Consider the following 26,503-nt stretch of genomic DNA (forward strand, 5'->3'; position numbering starts at 1 on the left):
CCTAAAAACAAAATATTTAATATTATAAAATAATAATTTCGTTAATTACTTTACGGAAACCTTCATACAGTGTAGGGCTTTCATCTCTTATGCAATATTTTGAGAAAATAAAGATATTTGATTTGGACTTTCTTTACCACATGTCCTACTATTATTTTTTATTAAATTATATGTAAGGAAACACTTGATTTTCATTTATTTATTCGAAAACATTTATAAAATGAATATAATATTAAATGAAATGTGCATGGTAGCACGTTGTGTGTTGGAATGATTAAACATTGCAATTTCATTTATTAATTATGAAAAACTTGGTAAACATAATTTACATGTATAACTTCATAGTGTTCAAACATTCTTCATTCCAATATCTTCAAACTTAGAAATTAATAAGAACACCTCAAATAGCCGAGAATGACACCGGGCATGGTCTTTGCAAACGTACCGCTAATGTCAATTTAGTAACTGGAATTCATTCATTCATTAATCATTCACAACTTGAAACTTCACTCATTTTTTACAAGCGGCTGGGTGGACGTGTTTTATGTTGTGAATTTCGAAATTATATTTACGTTATTGTTTATAATAAATCAGAGTTTATGCGAAGTATATCTGAAAATAACTTTTGAAAACTAGATCAATTGTTTTTGTAAGTTGTGTGGTCTGGATTCTAGAATATAAATAAATACGCCCTCATTTAAAAATTAAATTGTGTCGTGTTTGTAGTACCTCCGCTAGTTGCTATTTTTTTAGGAGTGTTTCGCATGTGTTTTACTGTAATCTATGGCGTCGTTATCCCTGCCGCGAGTACTGCAGCTGAAGAAGAACAGCTTGGACGCTGAACGTGAACAGTTCGAGAAGTTTCAGGTACATTTATTGACCTTTTAAAGTTGCAGTTTTTGACCTTGTCCGATTTCCTGTTGTCTTCATATCATGTGGGTTGGTCTACTTTAAATGTATAAGAATGTTTACGACTTAGTTGCAGTTTTAAGTCACACTTCTGAACTGTAATACTTATTAATAAAAATGTAAACACTAGGCAAGAATAGAGTATTTGTTTATGTCGGCTTTATAAAAATAATATAACTTGAAAGTATTTTGTAGAGAATCAAGTATTATAGGCAAGTTTAATAAAAAAAAATAATGTATCTATGTGATAGCATATCCCAAATAAATATGTTTAATCAACCTTAGACAGCCTTGAAAAAGTACATATCTAGAACAATACTTATTAAAATGTTTAGGGTAATGCTGCTTTGAATACTTACTTTTTGGATAAGAATATAGTCCATTCGAGTTTTAATTTCAAGTTTAAATTATTATTTAATATTCATTCGGGCTATCCAATTATTTAATTAGTGCAAGTGAAATGGCCATTTTCTGTCCCTTAATTCTGGAATAAATAATTTCAATTCTTAAAAAACTATTTAAGAAGTTTTCAAGGGATGGACTGTGTTGTAAATGCCTTTTCACATTTAATAATAATTGGTACAGCAATTTGCATATTTGATTGACATACCTACTATTTTTATATTGACGTCAAAAAGAAATCACAGTATACTAAATATATTGGTTGAATCAGAGAAAAACTAAAATAAATAATAAATTCGAAAGAGTTTTGAATATACTAACAAAAACACAAAGGTTCATAAAATAATTCATCAGTGAGAAAGAATATTTAAAATAATTATTTAACTAAGTATTTTTGACCTATTTTCAAATTATTGTTTATTTTGAACCTACCATGTTCATACAAATTTAGAAAAGCTGATTATTATTTGGCATGGTAAGCCCAATTAAAAAACGAATAAACTATAATTCTTGAAGAAAAAAAAATATTACATTTATTTATTTATACAGACTCACTGAATTAAAATCTAAACTCTTTCCAAGCACATTTATAGTGTATGCAAAGAAAAGATAAGAAAAATACTTGTTTATGACTTTAATGAAGAGCATAGACGTCTGATGTCAAAACTGTATATTTTTCTGGGGTCAGATTGTCTGACTGCAATATTATAAAGTTGTCATCTAGTGTAGGCAACTAAACTATTTAATAAACTGTTCCATTGACAATTTGAATGAATTACGCGGACATTCCAAATTGGAGGGAAATTGTCAGTAATGTCAAAGCAGTTGCGCCACCGGCACGGATACGCGGCGACACGCTCGTTGCGAACTGTGTCGGCTGTCGGTTGCGTCACCCGCCACTTGTGTATACAAACACTCACATAACTTAGCATACGAATGGAAACATATCATAGCATCTATGCTTTTGTCTACTACATTGTAATCACGTCTAATCTAACTACCTTTATGTTGCATCAAACTTTTAAAATGTTACCGGTGTATAGCCGGCGTTATCTATCGTTATGTCATGGCATTCATTTACTAATCAGTAGCAACACTATTCTATGCTTTATATATCTGGATGCTAATGTGCAGAGCTTACAAAGAAGGAATTATTGTAGCCTATCGGAAATGTTTTATCACAAACGCTACATTTATAAATATTTTTATACGTTGTTTTGTACAGACGCGAGACAGCATTTAGCAAACATAATCTCAAAAACAAAGTTTTACAAACATGTGGTTGATAATGAATTAGGGAGGTCAACGAATTTTTAATTACATCTTTTAAATAAATAAATAAATAAATAAATGCGGACAACATCACATACATTGTTCTGAACCCAAAGTAAGTTGCTAAAGCACTCGTGTTATGGAATTCAGATACAACGAAGGTACCACAAACACCCAGACCCGAGACAATGTACAAATGTGAATTTTTACATTGACCCGACCGGGGATCGAACCCGGGACCTCAGAGCTAGCGACACCTTGAAACCGGTGCGTACGCCACTCGACCACGGAGGTCGTCATTTTAGGAAGTACTTCTGTCGCGAAATGTCGACTGATAGCAATACAAGATAAATCTAGTAAAATGGCAACTTATGAAGATTAATATTGCCTAAGAAAAATGGTGTGCCCTTTTATCAGAATTCCGCTAGTTCTCTCTTAACTCTATATGGACTTTTTTTCAAAACATGCAATTTGACAAGTGTATAGTAAAACAACTTTCATTATTCTGCAATGAATAGACGAAAATTAGGAAAGAATGAATTACTTAATTTTTAATTAGAATATTTAGTAGTTGCATGACTATGGGTACTACATTATATTTCATGAAAATGTCCCTGCTTGTTTAAGTTTATAGTTGTCTTGAATTCATTGAATTGACAACAGTACATTTTGCACTAAACTAGTTAGAAGCGCAAAACGCTCATCAAAATAATCCTTCCTATTCGAATGTATCTCGGAATTTAATTTCGAAAACGATTATTCACAAATAATATAAAAAAAAAAATCTTGTAAAATCTGGTAATCCAGGGCATAATACCTTGTATCGCTTGCCAGAAAGAAAATTTTATAATTAAAATAAAAGGAGTTCTAAATACGAAGGAGAAAGGATTTAAGATTGGCTATTTATAATTACAAGCAATCTCGTCCAACCTGTTTATTCTGTGCCGAGTCAATAGGTTGTGATAAGGATAAGCTTGTGTCCGACCGATAGCTTATTATTGCAGAGTTTTTGTTATCAAACAGATAGTGAATGTTGTAAGGACTCGATAACATATCAACGACCGCACTTAGTCAGCCCACAACGCCTGATTTAGTTACAAATATATTACAAGAACTACGCTTGTGTACAGAAGTTTCTAGCTTATTTGTGTGTCGAAATTAGGAGGAAGTTCTCTCGACGTCTGCTTTCAATCAACTTTTATTTTGGTAAGACTTACATACTTAATTCCATTTATTCGTTCTTGAACTGTAAACAATGTCGATGGGTAAACGAACTTTATTTTCAGAGATAAATATAGTTCTTTGTTTCGCATGACAATTCGAGATAAACTATTCGTTCGCAATTAACGTCGATACCGCATTGGTACCGTTTCCTTATGGAATACTAGAAGTCTGACCCGATATTGCGGTTTTACGGCATTCGTTAATGGTCTTAGCTGTAGATATGTAAAAGAAAGTTGGCAAGTTGTAAAGTTTGTTGAATCAGATCTGATGAAAACTACAGAATGATTTAATGAAATACAAGCAGTGTCGGGTCCGCTATCCTACAGGACAGACATCTGTATATTCTTAAAAAAATCGGTTATAATGTTAGCAGGAATAATGCCTGTCATGCAGAACTCTTCCTTTGACACTTCTCGAATAATGTTCTGCTCAAATCAAAACCAATATTTTGTGCCTTACCGTATCCCAAGTTCATGTTGAGCCTAGTGCTAGCTAGTCATTTTCTATAATTTCAACATGTTTATGTAGTTGCAGTCGCCCTACTCACCGTCAAGTTTAGAGGGTCCACATCCCCATAATAAGTTAATAGAGAGTTATTTAGCTTCGACAATATTTATTGGTCGTCCGTTCGGTTGGTGTTCGCGGTCCAGTAAAACGATCATGATTGCCAGCTTCCGTCCACAATGTGCTCCATCATTCCCACTGATACGGTTTGAATAGATATATGGTGTGCATACAGAGCAAACCATATAGCTATTCGTTTGCTTATATTTTCTCAAATGTACTAACTAAAATGTTTACCTTGCAAGCGAGTGGTACTTAATCTAAGAATAGACAACCCCTTTTACATATAAGTTTGAAAAAGTAAAAGCTTGTGGATTGCCTCAAAAAATAAATAACAATTCGTGAGAATATAGTGGGAAGAGGCTAGGCCAATGATGATGGGCGAAAACATTCTTTAACTGCAAGCCTAGATCCTACGTGCTTTTGTAGCTGCTTATTTTGAATTAGTTCGTTTCCAAAGAAATCAGACTACAGTGCTCGCCATTATAATTCACTAAAACTATCCAGATATTCCCATCGACTGGCGTTTAATATACCGGTAAAACTATTTGGAGGATTTAATAAGGAAAACATAAGCATCATTTTTTACAATAGTTCGCACTTTGTTTTATACTCGATTATCTACGCTCATTGATATTTTAGATTAGGAGTACTGTGAAGCTGATTCATGCAAAGAATACGAAAAAGATAACATGCTGAATTTTCATGGAAATTAGTGTTTATTATTTGTCCATGCAAAAGCATAGCCTGTATAATGTAATTGCATTAGTTAGACAAAAGTGTGGGAGTACTACCGACTATTGTGATTATATCTTAAAAGGTAGCTAATAAGGTAACAGTTTTAAATAATAAAATTATGTCCTATTTTTGGTTTTCCTTGAATTATCTCTCACAATATTAAATGAATATAAGATCTTTAAACTGCGATAACTCATGCATATACGTAAAGCATATAACACATGCCCGTGGGCGTTAAACAGTTATAGAGGTCAAGATTTCGATAATAATTGTGAGACCAGCAGGCCTACCGCCATGTCTTAAAACAAGATTGCTGCAGATCCAAAAGCGAGATAGCGGACTACGGTATATAGCACCATCTCTCTCCCTCATGCATCAGTCCAACTTAACGGTGATGATAGTAGACCAGTTCGCAGCTTGCCATATAAATGAAACTCGTATATGGTTCCTGCGGCAGCGATTCATAAATGTCACGTACATTTTGTAATCTAGACTTTATGGAAGTTTCTTGGAAATCGGACGTGTATGAGACATCAAATTGCGTATTTCGAAGAATAATTTGTTATTATAGTTTATTTTACCGTTCAATTAACATTACAGGGTTGCCTTATATGGTAAAAAAGTGTTTGTTTTGATCCTCACTTGTTTATGAAGTGACCCTGATTTATGCAAAGTCATGGACAGGTTATCCAATTTATTTTTACCACGCATCAACACGTCAGTTATGAGATACGATTTCATTATCGACTGCTGATAATTTAATTCTTTTATGAGTTGCGTAGTTTAATCATCAGCTTGCTAGTCAGCTTATCCGTGACTAAGTGCAGGGAGTTTTCCTACCTACATCTGTAGTACTAAGGTGTGACTAAGCACGTTAGTTTGCTCAGGGATCGTACCAATGTCGGCTCGCGATGTGAACAAACCGGTTCTTGGTAGGAAGAATTATTACCGCACTGACCTAGTGCCTCCATGTTTAATATTTTGCTACCAGATACTAATTGTTATGCTGGCATTGTTTTATGCTTACAAGACTTGCGTGACTACCTTGTAAGGGTTTCGATTTTTGATTTGTACTTGAGTAAATAAACAAATGCTTTTAGCAGGGTACTCTATACACTAAATAATTATTTTGCATAACATGTGGTAATATGAGCGCCCAAGTGTGGAACACGTTTTGCGACACACAGACATGTTTTTTTTAAACGTACGGAGAAGACGGATGAATGGAAAAAATCGTCACATACCTCCCACTAGTTTGATTTATATGTTGATCTATTTCCGTTCTCGATTTGGTCCTGAAATGGTACTGTCAAATCAGATCAAGACCTGTCAGCGTCGTTAGCTGTCGTTCAAGCCTAATTCCAACTTATGCCTCTGTTCTAATTAGCGCTAGTGTCGGGTATGTATCGGAGTACTAACACGATCTCAATTCGATTAGAATAAATCTCGATCCTGTTGGGTATAAGCCTACTGGACTCAATTGACCTACAGACATTTCACAAGGTTTTATTTAGTGCCACTTGTCCTGTTGTCTGTTTGTTTTCAAATCTTAGAAGTTGAATTTGATCCTCTTCCCGTTTATTGCGTGGCAATGCAATATTCGGTCGACATAAAGCTGATATGTCGCTGGATCTTTAAGGTGACCGAAGGAGATCTGCTAAAAACAATAGACAGTTTTCACAAAACCTTGTCATAAGCGTAAATGTGGTTTCGGATATGATATTCACCCCGTACTAGGACAGGATACACGTGGATCAGTTTTCATACTATTTTGACTCATATACCGTGACGTCTATTGTTTGTTCGTAACTAATGTTTGAAAGTCCGGAACTAATCTTTATTTTTAACCTATTAAATATCAAAGTACCTCGGCCTCTAGCTTTATAATATAATAATAGAATGAACAAATGATTGTGGTCATCTCACAAATATTTGTCCTGGGTGGGTATTGACTCATGACCTCCGGTATAGCAGTCAGGTTCAATAACCACTAGACTATTTTGCCATTCAAGCTTTTCGATGTTATGATTATTGTTATATAATTATCTGTAAAGATCAATGTCCGTGTAATCCTAATGTCGGAGTTATCTTTCATTTCAAAAGATCCGTGTTTTGGGTATGACTTTGGTGGTTATCTTTAATGTTTTCTTAAATATTTGTGATGAAAATATATGTTTTTCTTGTGAATGTCATGTGTGATTCTTTAACATCGATTAAACTTTTGTGCTTTTTTATTTAAATAATTAACTGTTTTTAAACATTGTTGGGCACAAATTTCTAGTTATCCAGTCCAAATTCTATTGAAACTTCACACGAAAATTCATTAGAAAACCATTACAGTTCGACATTACTTCCGCAGCCAACTACCAAGTAATTTAAAGCCAATCCTCACTATAGCTTAAAGTTTCGAATCGATTTACCTCACACCTACTCATTAAAATGTTTATAGCTTGCCCTGTAAATGCATTTCCCCATTTCCAGGAGGTCGACTACCATCTCTTATAAACCTTTTTCTATTGTGGAAGTGAGATAGCGCTCTACATGTTCTGTAGCTCCGTCTCTTTTCCACACCGGCGACAGATTTACTCACAGCGACATATAGATGGTAGACCCCCAGTAAGTCACCGCCTACTTTGATGCACAGCTTTCTAAGCATTTCTACTCGTTCCTAATCGAGTTTCTCAAACGTACTCTACTTTTATGTTACCTTGTAATTATGGTGTTCAGATCGTTGTCAAGTTCCCACTAATGTTATTTAAATTTATGAAGATGAGAGATCTTTGAATATGTGATACGTAGTAATTATGAGCTTTTACAGATTTCTACGTTTGATGAGTATATTGTATCCACAAATCAAGGGAAGGCTATCTATCTGTGTATTATTTTATTGTATTGTCATATTTATTAACTCATCATTCGCTCGCTTTATCATGTAACCTAGTAAAAATCAAACAGTGATAATTTCCTTCAGAAAAATATAAAAAAAAACTTTTTATCAAAAATATCTGTATGAGTTTTTTTAATACTAGTTTTAAATTCAAGCCTTTTAATTCAAAGGGCGTCCGCAGTCCAATTAGCGTAGTTAAATATTGGTGTAAGCATTTGTTTGTATGGCCCGAGTGCCGACAGATGGGAAGTGGATCTCTCCGGGGGCAATCACCGTCGCATCCTCTTCCGTAGCTGGCACTTTTATGACATAACATGCTCCGTAAATGCTCTAATTTAGTAATGGCCCAAATGTTTATTTAAGCAGTTCTTATTCCGCCGTTTATAGTGTCTGCTTAAAAAGAAACTGCTGATCTGCTTATTACATTGTTTCCGTAACTTAAAGGTAGCGTCTAGACAAATACCTGTAAAATGGTCTTAGAGTAAGTTTAATTTATGAGTTTGGGGGTAATTTTTAACTTTGTTTTAAAATATTCGTCCTTTATTACTGAAGTTTATTTATTTATTTATTTAAGGATCTCCAACAAAAGATATACACAAATCATGATATAGATGTAACAATAAACAAAGGGTATTATATATGTGTACTCCTTCACTTAGGAAACCACAGCATTTACGTTGAGGGAAGAAGTATTATCGTAACTTTGATACAATATGGACGACATATATTATGTATAGAGATTCACGAATCTTTTTTCGAATGTATAATATGACTGTCGTACCTGTGCTGGAATCAATGTATTTGATTATCTCAGTTTAAGTTTTATCTGTAGAATTTTTAACTGGAACAACGCAATCTTGGTAGAGCGCAGTGAATTTGTGTCACTCAAAATTCACTATAGTAACCTATCGTGTTTCTTTATCCTGTATTGTCACTATCCAGGTTATTTAAAATTTTCTCTAGTCATTTTCTCAAACTTTTCCAATTCTCAAACGAAAATGTAACATATGTAATATATTGTAACTGTGAAACGGACTTTATTCATTTGTAAATTCGTAATTACTTCCATAAAATTTAAAAAGTTTCTCCCAGTTCTGATAGTGATTTAAACAGTAATATAAGAGATTCGCTACATCTTTCGATTCGCTACGCATTGCGTGCAACTGTTATCGCTTCGTCCGGCGCGGGCGCAGCTCCGTACCTTGCACTAGTAACGGACCTGCGATAGTTCGATGTAACTGGTTACGTGTTTACTTGTACCACTGCGACAATCGGAGCATAACCCTGATGTATGTGCTTGGGCCTGCGACTGATTGCGGCTTTCCTGTCGCCTGCCTCGCTTCTGTGTCGCTAAATGTGTGATTTATGATTTGTAATACCCACGCAACATATTATTATATCTGTATAAATAATGACTTGTAAGTATTTTTTCCAATTTAGATTATTTTAAGATTCTTTAGGTTTCATCATTCGACAAAATTAGTTTTATTTTACAGTTTTGAAAATTCCGTTTCATACTCGCGTGTCGTTTCGACATAAAATGTAAATGATGGCAACTGCGAAAATATTAATCGTTTTATTGTTTTCATGAACCGTGTTTCGAATGAACTTTCTTTTCGCAATATCGGTGAAAGTAAATCTAATTTTAATTATTTGGTATTAATTTATCGCTGATCACGGAAATGTGGAGCGCGATATGTTCTCACGAACATTCTTTATGCAGAAGCTATGGGTGAATGGTGGATAGTCAGACTAGATGAAAAATAATTTGTCGTGTAGGTGGAACAGTTTTCAGTAGTCCAATGTGTGAATTCCGCTAATTGAATTTGTCGCCGTTAATGTTAATGAAATGTGTTAATTTGCTAAATTAGATTAGTTGTTCCCATGTTGACCATGTTTCAAGTTCTTTAATTATTAACTTTGTCTAAGAACGGGATTTGACTCATGATGGTTATGTAGATATGATTGAATAGCGGGAGCATAGTGCACAACATAAAAAAAATATTGAGCATTTATGTGTGACACCTCTTGGCTGCCTTATGTGTTCCACGATTTGCATGTTTTTATAAAGTTGCATAAACATTAAAGCTTCTTTCACTGGCAGTACTAACTTCAAAGAGTACATGTACATACTCGAAAACAAAACACTAATTTTGGACTGGATATTCGGACGCGGGCATTGTCGATGGTCAAACTAATTTCTCAGTCACGTTTCTCTATTGCTTATAATATTGATTACCTTCTTATTTATTTTCAAACATTAACCACATTCTCTATCTACTGGCTTAAGTATTTTTATTTCTGGCAACACTGAATTCAATTCTACATATTTAGAGAATGCCGTTCTGTGCGTCATTGATGCATGACCATCGTGTTACTTAACAGTTAGTATATTAGACCTTTGCCTTAAATTGCGCCGCGTGGTAAGACAGTCCCCCTTTCATTATCATAATTGCGTTAATCACATTTTTAACGGCATTACGAGTACCTAATGATGGGAATATTATCCAGCTTTATGTTCTTTGTACAATAGCTCGGTTGTGAAATAGTCACCATTGTGAACGTACGATTGTCTCGATGGAGACGGCGTGGGTGGTGCCGGGACCCACTCTATTATTGTACCTATGGATTATGGTGACTGGTTAGCGACGGCTAACGCTTTACTTACACCCAGAATAATGTTCCGCAACTTTAACACAACGCTATCTAGTCTCAAACTAAGCATAGCTTATAAAGTTGTAAACATACTTATATATTTTTAAATACATACAAACTATACTCAAATTACACCCAGACACAGAACAAATGATCGTGCTCACATCAATATTTGTTCTAGGTGGGAATCGAACCCACGACCTCCGGTATAACAGTCAGGGCCACTAACCTTTAGACCAACAGGTCCGGAGGATCAATGTTAAATATTGCAAATCAGCCGAACTAGCCGACTAGAAGTCAACCGATTTAGTCAGTCAATTTTTGTTTCACTAGTGGCAAAATGTGTGCCGTTTATCGTCTTATTTTTTTTTCCTTTACCTACTGATTTCGGGATTTTTATCATAGCCTGGACGTTTAGGAGTGCAGACTTCCAATGTTCAATTGTTTTTCACATCCGCATAGGCTAAGCCTAAACCTAAACTCCTATGGGTTACTTTTCCTTGTCTGCGATCCGAACCAATCCGGTCATCAAACTAATACTCTCTCCACTAACCACCGCGAAACATCGTATCGAGATTGAACAGAGGTTTAACTAAAATAGAAGTTCGTTGCCCTCTACAGCTACCATTGTTTTCTACCGCTTGTTAATTATTGTGCATATCCAACGGACCTAATTAATGATACAAATACATGTATCAATAATTATAATTAGACAATCCAGGAGTTGACATAAATTAGTCAATAGAAATTGCAGTAGATACGTGGTTCCGGGTAACTCGATTTGTAGTCACAAATGGGAAATATCAATACACGCTAAACTGTTCAGTTACAAAGTGGATTTTACAGTAATATTGTTGAAAACAGATTTTAGGTGTTTCCGTGTTCCGTGGCTGATAAAAGATTAGGATAATGGGAGATACCTATTATTAGGTGTTGTTTTAAAACTCGGCAAGCCTTCAATACTTTAATTGCAAATTTTCCAGTACTTGCCGGTGTATAAGAAAGACGCCGTTCTACGTCAAGTAGTGTACAATCACTAATAACTGACTAACTGATTACACTTAGTCTTAGAGCCTTGTCGATCTTGGTTTTGATTCGATAGTATTATTTGAGGATCGAATTAAAAACAGCCATATCAGTTTTGGGAGAAAGCCTGCTAATCTCTGACAGTGTGTCTCAATCTGTGAGTCTGCATCTGTTTTCGAACTCGATCCGAACTGAGATGTATCGTCGTAAAGTGCAGTTTCCTGATTTAGACATGCGCCAACGCACTGCCGACGTCCGTAGCGTGGGACTTGGAGTTATTATTGTAATCTACTTGTTTATTTACGTGTTTAAGATCGTGTTTTGAGGTACGAATTAAGAACGGACTTGGTTCTGTATGATGCTTGGTGAACTTTTAGATTGACAACTGCAGTAATAGGCCTAGTCCTTATAGTCCCTGGATTTTGTCTAGGTTGCAGAATTTATGAGCATTCTATTCTAGATGCATGTCTATAAAAAAGCCCCAGTGTGTTGTAATTCATTTATTTGTTTACGTAAAATATATCGTGTAAATATGTATTTAGGCACCCTTAATTGTTGTACATAATTGCAAGTATTTTAATGCGAGCCAAGGTTGTTTGTTTCTTAGCAAATACCAATCGCACATTTTAACTGTGTTACTGAAGGTTATATCTAAAATGTATATAATATACAGTTGTCCACGTAATCGTAATTGTGTCCTTACGTTTGTGATATAATTTCTTTTTTAATTTGAGATGTACTTCTTGACATCGGCTAAAGCGGCATTGTCAAATTACGAATTTTAACTATTTATTTTAAATTTCAATATCAAGAGAACTAAGATCTAATTTACTTCTATATATCAAGGCTATTGTTATTGACAGTCATTGCTCTAGGTTTGAAGGGAGGCCTTTGCCCAATTAGGGAACATGAGCTGAAACTAATTACACTACAAAATAATATTTGCATGTATATTCTTCACGCCGCGCCGCGTGGGCTGGTTCCATGAGGCCCAGACAGAGAATCGTGGAAGGATTTGGGCGAGGTCTTTGCTCAGCAGTGGGACACAGAAGGCTAGATAAAAAATATTCCCCACGCATCTGGGTCAATTTTAATACAATTTCAAACTGGCATAGCTGACATCCAATATTACCACTTTGGCTTTTTTGCGACATCCACGAGGGCCAAACCCAGTATAAGCTATAGTAACAATGCAAATTTGACGGCTGTTTTACCCTATTTTACCTGAGACTTAGTTTCGTTTGACAACGGCGTCTAATCTATCGAAATAGAATAATGAGTAACAGAAGCCGTACCCGGCTTATCTCGCTCTGTGACGCCTACTTATTGATTTTGTACTGCTATTTTGGTTACTAACATTCTCATACACGATCCACTTCTGTTTCTACCTTCACAAATAATAAGAATCAAAATTCTCTCACATTTGAGTATAGCTAGATAATTATGTATTGTTAAAGAGGAGATATGTATCATTCATCATCATTATTGAAAAAAAAAAACATTAGAAGACATAAAACATATTTTGTTACTTCATAACAGCTGTTTAATTTCAGTATATTCAAATCCAGTCCACCGGTTGATACATTAATATAAATTCTCAACGCACCAATTCACATAAACTTTTTGCTTGTTGCAGGTAAGGTGTTCCGTGCCACTGGACTGGTGATTTTTTGCAATACACTCTCGTTTCACAGTCACACCTGCATGAACGCTTGGTACAAACAACTTTATACCATGCATTTCTATTGATAACTAAATGTTCATATTCTAATTCTTTGTACAGTATCATGTTTTACAACTCATTATTTTAAAGGGCTTACGAGACGATGTGCAGTGTTTAAAGGTCGTAATGAAATGCAACATTGTTTTATTGGTAATACTTCAAACAGATGCAATTGTTTTTGTATATTTTTTTATTGTAAAATTTAAAAACAAACAAACATATTTGAAGGTCTCGTTGGCTCTTAAGTAACAATGATCAATATTCGTGTTAGTTTAGCGTGCGTTTACCGTCGATATTGACTAATTGGATTCTCCTAAAAAAGATGATTTGTCGGTAGTCGGTAAGCGTTCGCTATAAGCATGATTGCTGTTTGTCACATTCACTAACAGTACTAATCGGGTGTGACGCATATTCGTTTCAGCGTCACAACTCGGCACTTAACTAATGCATGCCGTTGATTCCGACACCGCTGTCTACTAACACGCTATGGCGAACCCCAACCACGACAAGCGCTTCTATCAGCTGGTAAGTCATATATATTTGTTAACATAAGCACCACCTTCTACAACCCTAAGAATGAAAGTGAAAAAGACGAAAATTTCCTTAAAAGTTATCAAGAATTGTTATTATAGACCGTTAAGGGATCGTCTGTTAGGCTAAAGGTTGTATCTAAAGAGTAATAATATTCAAACTTATCGACAAATTGTATCTCATCTGCCCGATTTGATTTAAAGTAAATATGCTATTTCAGGCAAAAAATACACTTTAACACAGAAGAAATTTAACACATCATATTTACTTCAATTAACTGGCAATGCATTAAAATCATCTTTAAAAAAGCTTGTATTTGATAATGATGTGAACTTAATGTTATTCTAAACAATGTTAATGTATACGTGTTTAACAAAATGTAGTTTACGAGTTCCGTTTCATTAACAGAACAATGCACCTGTTATCACGCATCATCGATTACTTCTATCATTGTTTCTACAAAAAACGGTAGCTCAATAGTAAAAACTAATTTAATTCCCATCTAAAAGGATTCCTAAAGGGAATATTCTCGAATTTGTAACAAAAGCGAGCGTCCAGTCACGACTAAGTTTTGCAAAACGACAAAAACGTCGCTCGCATCGCACGGAATGCCAGTAAATGGAGGAGTATTTTCTCGTTTCGTGTCCCGCCGTTTACCTGAAAAACCTTGTGATTTAGGCAAAAAACTATAGTGACGTGGCCTTCTGTAATATTTAGTTTTTGTTGTTTTGTAAATACTTCTATTGTGATTCGCAAATCTAATCGGAAACACGGATTCAACTCCGTAAGAGATTTAAACATGTTTTTGTTAAAGTAGTGGCGGATTATACACTTAAAATAGTAGATAGTATTTTTCCCTAATGTGTAAAGCACCTAAAATACAATATTCTCCGTCAATCGTACTCTTAAATAGCCTTAACGGTTTGTGTACGTTGAGCTTAAAGGCTTAAAGAACGTAAAGCATTTCTGGCCCAAAATAATCCGAGTACCAAGCATTTCTCTTTAATAAATCTTGTTAATTAGGCCTTTTATCATGCCGCAAAGCTGCTTTGACTCACACGTAGTAGTTTTATGTTGGACTTTACTTCTTGCCCAAAAGATTTTGCTATACTTGCCGTCGACGGCCGATTGCGACTATTTGTCGAGCATTGTAAATGATAACCATTTTTTTTTTAAATAACTGAGTATAAATGTTTTTTATGCGTGTAGTTGTTAAATTTTTACATACTTTTGAATATCTAGCTTATATTTTTTGCTTGCAATGAAATTATAACGTGCCTCATTACCCTATTTCTATATCTAGGAAATTTTGTTTGATGATGCACAATTTACAGAACCGCGGCGGTGGGTTGTTTATCACACAATGGGAAATCCGCTTGCGTAAGATGACCGCATACACTCGTGTTTAGACACCAGGATATAAATAAATATCATAAACACGGGGGTCAATTATCATAATGACTAAACGATGGATTTCTACCATAAAATGCACTCCTAAAGATGGTGCACTCTTAACAGAATTGACCCCATATAAATACACTTTGATTAAACGTTTTTGCACCTAACACCTTGCGTGTGGATCCTAAATAAAGTAAGCCAAAAAATGGAAATACCAAACAAAATTTTGTACGAGATTGAAACCTTTTTTCGGTGTATATTTGCATTATACATTCTTTCTCAGAAAAAGATCTCCAATTCTGTACACAGTAGCGGCATTTAAAAAATGACAGAGATGCTTTATACTATAACTAGCTGTTGCCCGCGACTTCGTCCGCGTGGTTAGAATATATAAGTTAGGACTTTTTAAACGGTAGCCCTCAAAGATGAATAATTTTTCCTGTTTTTTTTTTCCATAATTTCCGTTGTATCTTCGCTCCTATTAGTCGCAGCGTGATGGTATATAGCCTAAAACCTTCCTCGGTGAATGGTCTAAACAACACAAATATAACTTTTCAATTTGAAACAGTAGTTACTAAGATTAGCGCGTTCAAACAAAGAAACGAACTCTTCAACTTTAGGTACATATTAGTATATAGATATTTACTTATGAATGTCATATACGTACATACATATATATCCCTTACATTAATAAAGAGCATTGATTGTCGCACTAATGCATACTTTATGGACTGATGAATAAACGTAATCACTTCAACACGTGTCTCGTTAATTACAACTGGGGGACTACCACGTCTTAAAGTAATATAATTACGAGTGTACAAAAGAGACGGTGCTCTACACTATGTAAAGCTCTATCTCTTTTCCGCAACAGTTGTAATATAACTTTTTATCGGTGATAGTAGGCTTCTGATTACTTACTCTACTTGACGGACCCTGATCAATTATTTATTAATTTCTGTATGTTTTATAAATAGTAACATTGATTGTGTTTTGTGCGTCAACATTAGTGATAGCGTTGATAAATTAATTTGAGTTAATTAAAAATAAATGGACTTCGATTAAGGGGTACTATTTGTTTTTTTTCTTAATTGAGTTTCAATGTGCAATCTTAAATTGTTTTCTCTATAACGGATAAATTTTAATTTGATCAACTAACTGATGATTTGGTATTCTGGACTCTGATAGAGAAGCAAAGATGTGATTAATTCTATCTATTTCAGACTTTTATCTGGGAAATGTTACCGAAAAATTGAAATAATCTAAGTTATTTGTTAAAGTACAAGTACCACTTTTGACTTATTGTTTAGTTTGTAAATTGTAAGTTGTATATATTTTAAAGATTCCAGTCCATTACTTTTTTAATTATATTTTGCAAAACCTGATATTATTGCACCTACCGTGAAAATAAAACAAGAAATTATAGATTCTCTAAAATAATGTGAGTCATGTTGATAAACGGATAAAAAGTTTAAACACTTATCTTTTGTGTGTTGGTGTTTTTGTAGATGTCATAGTAGATAAAAAAGATTATATTAGTTCACCAAAATCTTAAAAGCAGAAAAGGTATTTTATGGTGTTAGTAAGTTATTGTTTTGTGGTGTTTATGTAAAAAAAAAAGAAATTTGGAGAAAAATAAACAGAATAAATTTCTTGTACGTGTATTGTAACTAATGTTTAAGAAGTAAACCGTAAGTAAAACAATAGTATAGGTCACAGCATACATTATTGATAATATCAATAGCACGCAAACTAAAATAAGAAACGTATTCTTAGTGTTTGATATAAACTCGGACTTTTCTTTCATCAGTTGTAATTAAAACACACGACATAAATAAACATTTGCAAGGACTGTTCACTGATTTAGATTTAAATCAATATATTACCGCGTATTAAAATAAGCTGGTCGTGGAGTGCTGAAGAGTCACCATCACCAAACCAATATATAGTGCATGAAACACTGTACATGAAAAAAGAGAAAAGGATATGTCAGCAAGCTCAAGGGGCCATATTTCGAAAGACCTAGTTCGGCCCCGGTACTCAAGCGATAAAAGAAGGAACATTCATTTTAGTCAGTAAAAGTCTGACGCTCCCGATCAACTCAAAGCGAAACGAATCATTTGATGATATCCTATCCAGGGAAAGTATACAATTGGTGATTGAACTAGTTGGGCTATCCTGCTGAAACTAGGCGTGTTCGTTAGCATTGTACTAAAATACGTAGGTAATTTTGATTAGTCAAAAGTACAGCTTAGAAAAAAAAGGTTTTTTTATTGTTTTAAAAACAGTCTCTTAGACCACTAACATACCTAAGTTCATGATTGTTGCTTGATAAAAAATATGTACGGTTATTTTTACAGCTAACGGTTATCGCTTCGCTATTTATAATAACTCAGTAACTGATAACTGGCCATAATAAAATCATTAAGCCAATAAATTACTATTATGTTATTTTTGTTGATATTTGATAACTTCATGTCATTAGACCATATAGATGCTCTATAAGCGCCGCTCTACAGCTTTAAGAATCGGCTGTGAACTATGATAGAAGTATAGGCTCACGAATTATCCTAAATAAATATATTTGAGGTAAGGAACGTTAAATAGAACTCTCTTGTACATCAGCATCATTCCCCAGCCCTTATCCCAATTTGTATTTGGTGTCGGCACAAAGTGTCTTTTTCTTCCATACCTTTATATCTGACGTCATCTCAGAAGAAAAACCCTTTGCAGCTATATCGTCCTTCACACAATCCATCCATCGTTTCTCAGGTCGTCCTCTTCCCTTATATCCATCCACATACATGTTCAACATCTACCTCACCACATGATTTTCATTCCTCCGTTTATCGCGCCCCTACCATGACAGCAGGTTGCCACGTTGTTTCTCTGTTACCGTTGCCAGTTACAGACTTCCTCTTACATACTCAAAAGATCTAGACTTGCATGTATTTGTATTATTTACCTTATGACGTTAACAGTTGATGGATAGGTGAATTTGTGAGATATACCTATGTCTAAGTTTTGTTCAAATAAACATTTACCGAGTTCCAATTCACAGATACGTCCTTACTACGTGTAATGAACTCGTGAAAGGTTGTTTTAATAAAGCAAACTTTGGGCAGCAGACACATTATTGCGCTTTGTTTTAGAAGTCAATTTTAAGCTTTGGTTATAGCAGTATTATACGATTCCTAATGATGACTTACTTATTCTGCAGTTTATGTGCACGCAAAATAGTAAAACATATAAAAAAATGCACAAGGGCATGATATTGGAGCAAATCAAACGATTTTTTATTCATTTAAGTATTTAGAAAGATGTGTAGCTAAAAGTTAAAACAGATTTAAAAGAAGAGTTGTTGTATGCCTAAATATGAAATACTCTAATAAAATATCTTAGTTTACGCCTCAGATGTGTTCACATAGACATTAAAATGAAAAATTCGAATTTGATCAATTAAATTTCGTATGATTATTCTATTTTATAACTATTATTTTCGAACCATACATTTTCTGATCTTTCATATCGTTTTTTAACCCTCGGACGCAGTTACTATTATTGTATGCAGCGACATTTGTGATGACGCAAACCTAAATCGTCAGTTACACAGTTGCATACGAATTTGCTTGTTTGTCGAGGATATTATTTGTCAGTGCATTCCATACATTAATATGAACGGGATTGTTTAGGTTGTATGTTTTAGTCTGTATTGTTTGAAAGGAAACAAGTGAATAATGTTATATGAAGCTTAGAGATGTATGTAATTATGTATGTATGTTTAGTTGCAGCTTACTTATTTTTTTAAATGAATATGCTGTTGTCTTTCTGCCAATTCTCAGATGAAATGGTATATTCTGATAGTAGGATATAGTATTATCACTTGTGTAACATGTAATTTTTTCGAATCCTTGAATCAGATATTTCCTATCTGAGAACAATGAGAAGAAATGTGGAATCGAAGTTAGGGGTTACTGTCTCTTTTCAAGTCTGGTCAATAATTGTTGAAATTTGATTAGAAGTGTATGTATATGCAAAGTATTTCCTTGACTTTGCATTGCATATATGTACATACCTAGCCTGTGTTAGCTAGTGATGTGCAAACTGTGCAAGATCCTTAAAAATGGTTAAGTTAACGTTTTCAGAAGCGATGAGCACCAGTTTCAGCAGCGGCACTATCTAAAGACAGGCAAAAACTTTCTCATAGCGCCAGATCGAGACGATTGCTGTTTATATCTAACTTAAAAAAAAAAACATTTTTATCAAACGAAATCATCATGATAAGTGTTGTAATTGTGAATGGAAAAATCTTGTTTCGTGCAATACATAGAAATAACATGTTACCATTTAGCCACAAATCACCGAATTCCTCTCTGCACAGTTTAATAGTTTGGTAGTGTGTTGTATTGTTCTTTTTAAAGGTCGTTATTCCTTATTTAGGTTAACTGAACCACGTACACTAGCAGGTCAATGGGTCTTGACGAACAATACGTTATGCGGTGCATTTCTCCATTCGATTTGTAATGCAATGCATGGTAATCTTTATTGTTTACCGGTAAACCCATTTCACGTCAGACGGCGATGTATCTACATACCAAATTAACCTCATATTTCGTATAATCGAGCAATTTACCTTGAGCTGTGGTCTGAATATTGGTTCATATTCGAAATGTTTTGATTATTCTTCTTCGTAGATTATGAATACTGTTCGTGTATTATTTTTTACAACTTACAAGAAGACAAATGTTTGGTTCCAATAAATAATCAGTCAAGTAAGCGCTTATAAATACGAATGGAGGAAGGGACTCCATACTTATATACTTTTTATAATTCATCATCATCATCCTAGTCTTTTCCCAACTATATTGGAATTGACTTCCAGTCTAACCGGATACTAATACTTTTCGTTTCGGCCTAGTATTTTTCAACGAGCATTATCACCTATTACCTTAATTAAACTAATGTTTATGTTTACAGACACTGGCCATACAGAAAGCTATAAATGCTATCGAGACTCCGGTGAAAGAGAAACATGTCCGCAGCACACTCATCGGTACCTTCCAAGAGCAGAGCGCCATCACGTTTTGGGTAAGTACTGAATAAACAGTCATAGCAATAGGTGAAATAAGTTTTCCCTTAAATTCTACGCGGTTTTTGTTGTATAATGACAAAGTTGTCAGTAATTTGTGTTTTGTTTTTTTTTCCCAAAAAACAAAGCTTTATCCCTATGAGTCAAGAACGAGCATCACACGTCAGAAGACGTCGATTGAATATAATGAGTAAAAACTGTAAATGTGTAACGGCTGGCCAAAAGCCTCTTATATAGAAAGATTGAGCATCAATCACGACGCATATCTACAAAATCCTTCTAATATGATAAACACGAAATTTTGTATGTATGACTGCACGGATAACCGAGAGGTTGAGGTCACCACACCAAACCCACCGTGCGCAACGTGTCGCGGGTTCGATCCCCGCGTAGGACAAGCATTTGTGTGACCCACGAATGCTTGTTCTGAGTCTGGGTGTCTTGTCATGTGATTTGTATGTTGATAAAACCGCGGGGGGCACAAAGAAAACATTCCTTACTGCGGGAGTTGTTACAAAAAAAAAACCTCTTTCACCCAAAAACGTTCATAAAACCCCGCTAATAAAATAAGATAAACAAGGGATAGTTCCCTATTTATCCTTAGGTATCCCATTTTTATGTTCCCGTGGGATCATTTTCGATTTGTGGCGGATGAGCCCGCAGGCATCAGCTAGTACTAAATATATTTCGTATCTACCCAGATGGTGGCCGTCCGTCTTCCACTTCAGGAGAACCGCATCGTGGCATGGAAGTTCTGTCACGTGACACACAAGCTGCTGCGCGAGGGGCACCCCGCCTGCCTCGACGACTCGCAGCGGCACATCGGCATGATCGAGAACTTGGGCAAGCTATGGGTAAGAACTTTCTAGAGGCAAAGAAGTTCCAGCTGGAGATATCCTGTGAAGCCTTACTACATTTTTTTGACTGATGCTATCCTTTTTAATCTAATTATTATATAAAAAACAAGTGCTTTTCTATTTGCTTTTGCGAAACAACAGCTGGTTTGTAAATGTGATACTTACACACATTGTAAATCTTAATTAAACCTATTTTAGTAGGAAACTAGATATATCCTCATTTAAATTCAAATCTGGTTGATTACCACAAATGCAAGCTTATACTTACCTAGCATATTCGGTCCTTATTTCTTAATTCCACACAGTACCGATTAGTCTAAGTAGGGTCAAAAAATATAATCAAACAATATTCCATCATCAGGTACACTTACGGGAAGGCTACGGCAAGTTGGTCCACCTGTACTGCAACCTCCTTGTGTGCAAGTTGAAGTTCCATGCGCGCAACCCTCGCTTCCCCGGCAACATGCAGCTCACGGCCGAAGAACTTGATGCCATCGCGGAAAATGATGTCAATAACTAGTAAGTTTGAGAATGAAATACCTTACATATTATGGAACCTTGTCAAATTATGGACAGAAAAAACCTTTTTGTACATGAAGGCTAAACTTCGGACAGGATTAAATTGAACGAAGGGGAACGATTGCAGTAAGAGCGAATGTAGTCTATTGTTCTGCAGTGGGATAGTTCAGGCTCAGTCGAATAATGACATGGAAAAAAATAATTTTAAATAGGGTGTTATTTCATAAAATCTTTTGTTACAGTTTCCAGCTATGCGTGGAATTATTTGACTACATGGAAGAAATCCTCAACTTACAAGCATCAGGTAAGACTTTATCCTATCTTTTGAGTTTTGACTGGCCGTTGGTCTAGTGGTTATTAGCCCTGACTGCTATACCGGAGGTCGTGAGTTCAATTCCCATCATAGACAAATGTTTGAGTGATAAGTACGATCATTTGGGTCTGGGTATAATTTACATTTACTCATACGCTTTGCTTAGTTTGAAACTAGATGGGGTTGTGTGAAAGTTGTGGAATATTATCAAAAATATATGTATTAATATGTACTAGTCCATCTCCAAATTTTTCAAAGACGTTTTCCAAGTTTTGATAATATGCCTTTACTTTACTCATATATCAGCGCTTAAAACATCCACCCTGTAGAACCCATAGTAAATATGTAATTCCTGTGTTCCCACTTGCAGTGTTCGACAGCCTGGGCAACGCGCGCGCCAACTCGATGACGGCGAGCGGGCAGTGCCGGCTGGCGGCGCTCATCCCGTGCGCGCAGGACGCCTCGCAGATCTACGACTGTAACGTGCGCCTGCTGTTCCGGCTGCACGCCTCGCTGCCCGCGGACACGCTGGCCGGACATCGCGAGAGGTACACAACGTAGCCGAGTGGTTCAGGCCACCAAGCCAAACCCAATGAGTGCGACGTGTCGCGGGTTTGATCCCCGCGTAGGACAAGCGTTTGTGTAATCCACGAATGCTTGTCCTGAGTCTTTTTGTCTGTTTGTGAAAACCCCCGTGATACAAGGTTTAAATTCCATAGTGCCTGTGCCTCAGTTCCTGTTTTTATTTCAAGTAGGACGTTTTCCAGGCATTTTCAAAACGTTACAATGATGACTCTAAGTGCACAGTTCCAAAGTGCCATTCTTATGGAGAAAAACCGGCAAGAAACTCCATATTCCACTTGTTAGTGATAAAATATCATAACTCATAATGGTAAAGATTTATAAAAAAAAAATCTAAAGACTCCCACACTTACTAATTACGTTCAGACTAATGCTAGTCCAACGCAGCCATCGAACCCGCTACGTCCCGCACTGTGGGTTTGGCGTGTTGTTGAATGGCAGGCAAAACAAAAATATGTGTCATGCAACATGTTGCAGATGACAATAGGATACTTTGTTAAAGAGCTCTCTTGAGTCTCTTGTAACTCAATCTTCAGCTACGCAACAAGTTGCAGTACAAGCGATAATACACGCTCTGTAGCAAGACATATTGTTGATGTTTGTGCGTCATCGATGTCCGTTTATTTACCTGTACATTGTTTACAGATTCCGACAACAGTTTAAAAAGCTGAGCTCGTTCTACAAACACGCGAGCAGTCTCCAGTACTACAGGAACCTGTTGACGCTGCCGGTGCTGCCTTCCAACCCACCCAACTTCTTGCAACAGGTTCGTTATAATTAATTTAAACTTTACTTTACTTTCTACCCTAACATTGTATGTATTAAGAATCACTGCTGTAATTACATGGTGTACAATATAGAATATTCTATTCTATTCTACATGTAAATATTGCAACAGTTGAAATAAAAAAACAATAGATAGTTTATTTTGAGTGTTACTATGCAAGGAAATTACTTTCGCTATTTGAAAATCAGTGCAACTATTTTTCGAATTCATTATACATATATGCTCTTAGCTGTAGTTTATTATAATATACGAATACTACCGAATATGTACACAATTTCATAAGAATCGGTCGAGCCATTTCGGAGGAGTTCAATTTTATACTTTTTTTACCAGGCGAATAAAACGCAGTAAACAGATCCCATTTCCATATATTTGTCATTAATATAATTTTCTTTATTTCTACGTGTAGAGCGATTTCGGCACTTACGTAACTCCAGTGGTATCCATACCGGAGCAGCCGCCTGACGAAGTTGACTCCGTCGCATCTCTCATCGACACTTCGGATACTATCAGCCAGGTAATATTCGACTTTATTAGAATATGTATAAAATTCAAAATTGTTGTTGCAAATTCAGGCATCTGTTCAAATGTACTTTGTCCGTTGTCGGTCTGTATAGTCTGATTTTTAATTCGAGTCAGTAAAATGACAGGGGCAACTGTCACTTTCACAAAAAAGGGTGACCCACTACAATAGTGATGTTCCACAATCGACCGACTTAGAAGTTTAGTCATGATTTATTTTATTAGGTATCAGAGCGTTATTTTTATTGTAAATATTTAAAGCATAACGTATTAAATAATACAATTTTAGAAATATGAACCTTCCCGGCATATTAAAACTTCTCACTACAACATTATTACTAAAGATGGGGGATTCAGAGGAATCAATAATGGAAAGTAAGAATAATACAAGTAATTTTATAGGTTTTTATTCATAACAGTTGCGATTCCGAATCCGATTCTGAATCAGTATATTCAGAATCGGAATCGGAATCAGTTACATTTATTATAAATGAATCCACACATTCGTCTATGATGTGGTCGAGTTGGCACATTTTGTCTTCGACTTTTATTGTATGGTTGATGCACTGTCGCCAATTTTCAGGTGTCACTTCTTTAACACCTTCTTCAAACAACTTTTTTACGTCTTTTATTTTAAAAGTTTTATTGTTCCTGGCGACATACCCCTTTGTTTGAGCCCAAACTAACTCTATTGGGTTGAGCTCACAGTGATAAGGGGGCAGCCGCAGGATTGTGACACCATATTCAGCGGCCAACTCTTCCACAGCATAGCGTTCGTAATTCGATTTGTGGGATTTTACAATCTCTATTAATTCAGCTTTTATCATCCTCGATTTAAAAATCTCGATTTTCTACATCACTATTTATTTGAGACCCTATTTTTTTAAAACTGTGCAACACTGGAAATGTCATTTTACTGACTCGAATTAAAAATCAGACTATAAGTACTATTTTAAATAAATAAAAGATCTTTTGGACTCATTTGGCTACCATAGAATTTATGTAATCTGATACAAAAAGAATAATTGATATCACTAACGCGTAGCGACGAAAGGAAATCAGAGTCGATACCAAAATAAGTCATTTCAGCCTAAAATGAAAACTACCAGCCTCATAGCGACTTAAACAGTCATGGGACAAATCAAAGGTCCATTATACATTAAAACTGCGCAAATATATAAAAATAATAGATAGCATTTTATAAATCCACCCACAATTATAGGCACCATCTGACCATATGGAGGAGCTGGAGGCCCGACCCACGCCCTCCCCGCAGCCAGATCCCGTTGTGGAGCGAGACCGGCTTATTGACCACCTACAGAACGAACTTAGAAGAATGAGGTAAGCGTCAGCTCATGATTAAGGACTCCGGTTGGGTCCGAAACTAGTGGGGCACTCCCGATAAATACGCGTGAGTAAACCGTTGACCGTCATTTATATTCTAGTAATGTTCCATGGGTATATAATTAAAAAAAAAATGTTTTTACCAGTTGTTGCCCGTGGGCCTGCTCGCTACAAATCGAAATTGATCCTATAGGAACATTAAAATCTGGATAAAAACTTAATCCTGGTTATAAACTATCTGTGTACCAAGTTCCTACAAATACATCGATATAAATATACTTTCACGTTAGTAATATTAATAGGATTATTAGTACGGCAAAAACCACTTTCACTCCTAAAGATAATAAAATTCAACTTAAAAAGTAAAACATATAAGACGTCACTCAATCACGGTCTCATCTCGCAGTATGCCAAGCATTCAGACAAGATCACCTTCCGCTCATCCGCAAACACATCACGATTCAAAGAACACGATTCGAAGTATTATAGTGTTTGTTTACTAACGAAAGACAATAAACAAAGTCTTGAAAATGTTTGGCGAACATTACAAAATCGGTGTTAAGAAAGATTTCCAGTGACAACTTAGTGCATATTACTGCAAAATATTTCTTCGATCTTAGCCAGTTAGTATCAACGTTTATACATTAAAAAAATATAAATTAAAAAATTCTTACTCAAATAAAAATCCGGCCTTCCAGGCAGGCCAGCCTTCTGGCGTTTGGCTTCTAGAGACTTTAGTTGAATGAAGGATTGCTAAACAAATAGCATATTTATGAATTTATTATTTAGAATAACACTATATCAATACGGAGCAGGTTTTACATCAAACGAAACCAATGGTTTTAATGGTAAATTAGTGCAATCTGTATAATTATGAATCTATAAGCCCAATTCGCAAATATCCTTGCGGCGTAAAAACAACTTTAAAACAATCACGAAAGGTCGAATTTTCAAATTGATACCATTGCTTTTCCAACAAATTTTAAAGTTATTTATTATTGAACAGGGCAGAAGTATCGCAGCTAGTTCAAGAACGGAATAATGTTTTAGGATCCATGAGAGAACATAGCTCACGGCTGGAATCGCAACTTCAGAACGCCAGGGTAAATATTTATCACTTACAAAACAAGTAACTTTTATCTTTTTTTTACGGAGTCGGTT

General features: G+C 35.4%; 1 protein-coding gene across 6 annotated transcripts in view; it reads left to right on the plus strand.

Moving 5' to 3' along the window:
• The first annotated feature begins 504 nt into the window (after nucleotides 1-504).
• LOC113501983 (huntington interacting protein related 1) overlaps nucleotides 505-26,503 on the plus strand; it is a 36,335-nt gene continuing 10,336 nt past the window's right edge. For 2 of the 6 annotated variants that reach the window (XM_026883324.1, XM_026883323.1), the window contains exons 1-10: nucleotides 505-867; nucleotides 20,307-20,417; nucleotides 21,120-21,272; nucleotides 21,637-21,794; nucleotides 22,037-22,098; nucleotides 22,478-22,655; nucleotides 23,335-23,455; nucleotides 23,886-23,993; nucleotides 25,221-25,339; nucleotides 26,349-26,445. In XM_026883324.1, coding sequence (XP_026739125.1) covers nucleotides 784-867; nucleotides 20,307-20,417; nucleotides 21,120-21,272; nucleotides 21,637-21,794; nucleotides 22,037-22,098; nucleotides 22,478-22,655; nucleotides 23,335-23,455; nucleotides 23,886-23,993; nucleotides 25,221-25,339; nucleotides 26,349-26,445 — 1,191 coding nt within the window. In that variant the 5' untranslated portion in view covers nucleotides 505-783. Of the gene's footprint in view, nucleotides 868-3,464; nucleotides 3,790-13,313; nucleotides 13,393-13,821; nucleotides 13,926-20,306; nucleotides 20,418-21,119; nucleotides 21,273-21,636; nucleotides 21,795-22,036; nucleotides 22,099-22,477; nucleotides 22,656-23,334; nucleotides 23,456-23,885; nucleotides 23,994-25,220; nucleotides 25,340-26,348; nucleotides 26,446-26,503 lie in introns of those variants that run through there. The other 4 variants (XM_026883327.1, XM_026883326.1, XM_026883325.1 and 1 more) reach the window with 4 other exon arrangements.

The sequence above is a fragment of the Trichoplusia ni genome, chromosome 16 (assembly GCF_003590095.1).
Source record: "Trichoplusia ni isolate ovarian cell line Hi5 chromosome 16, tn1, whole genome shotgun sequence".
Lineage (NCBI taxonomy): Eukaryota > Metazoa > Arthropoda > Insecta > Lepidoptera > Noctuidae > Trichoplusia > Trichoplusia ni.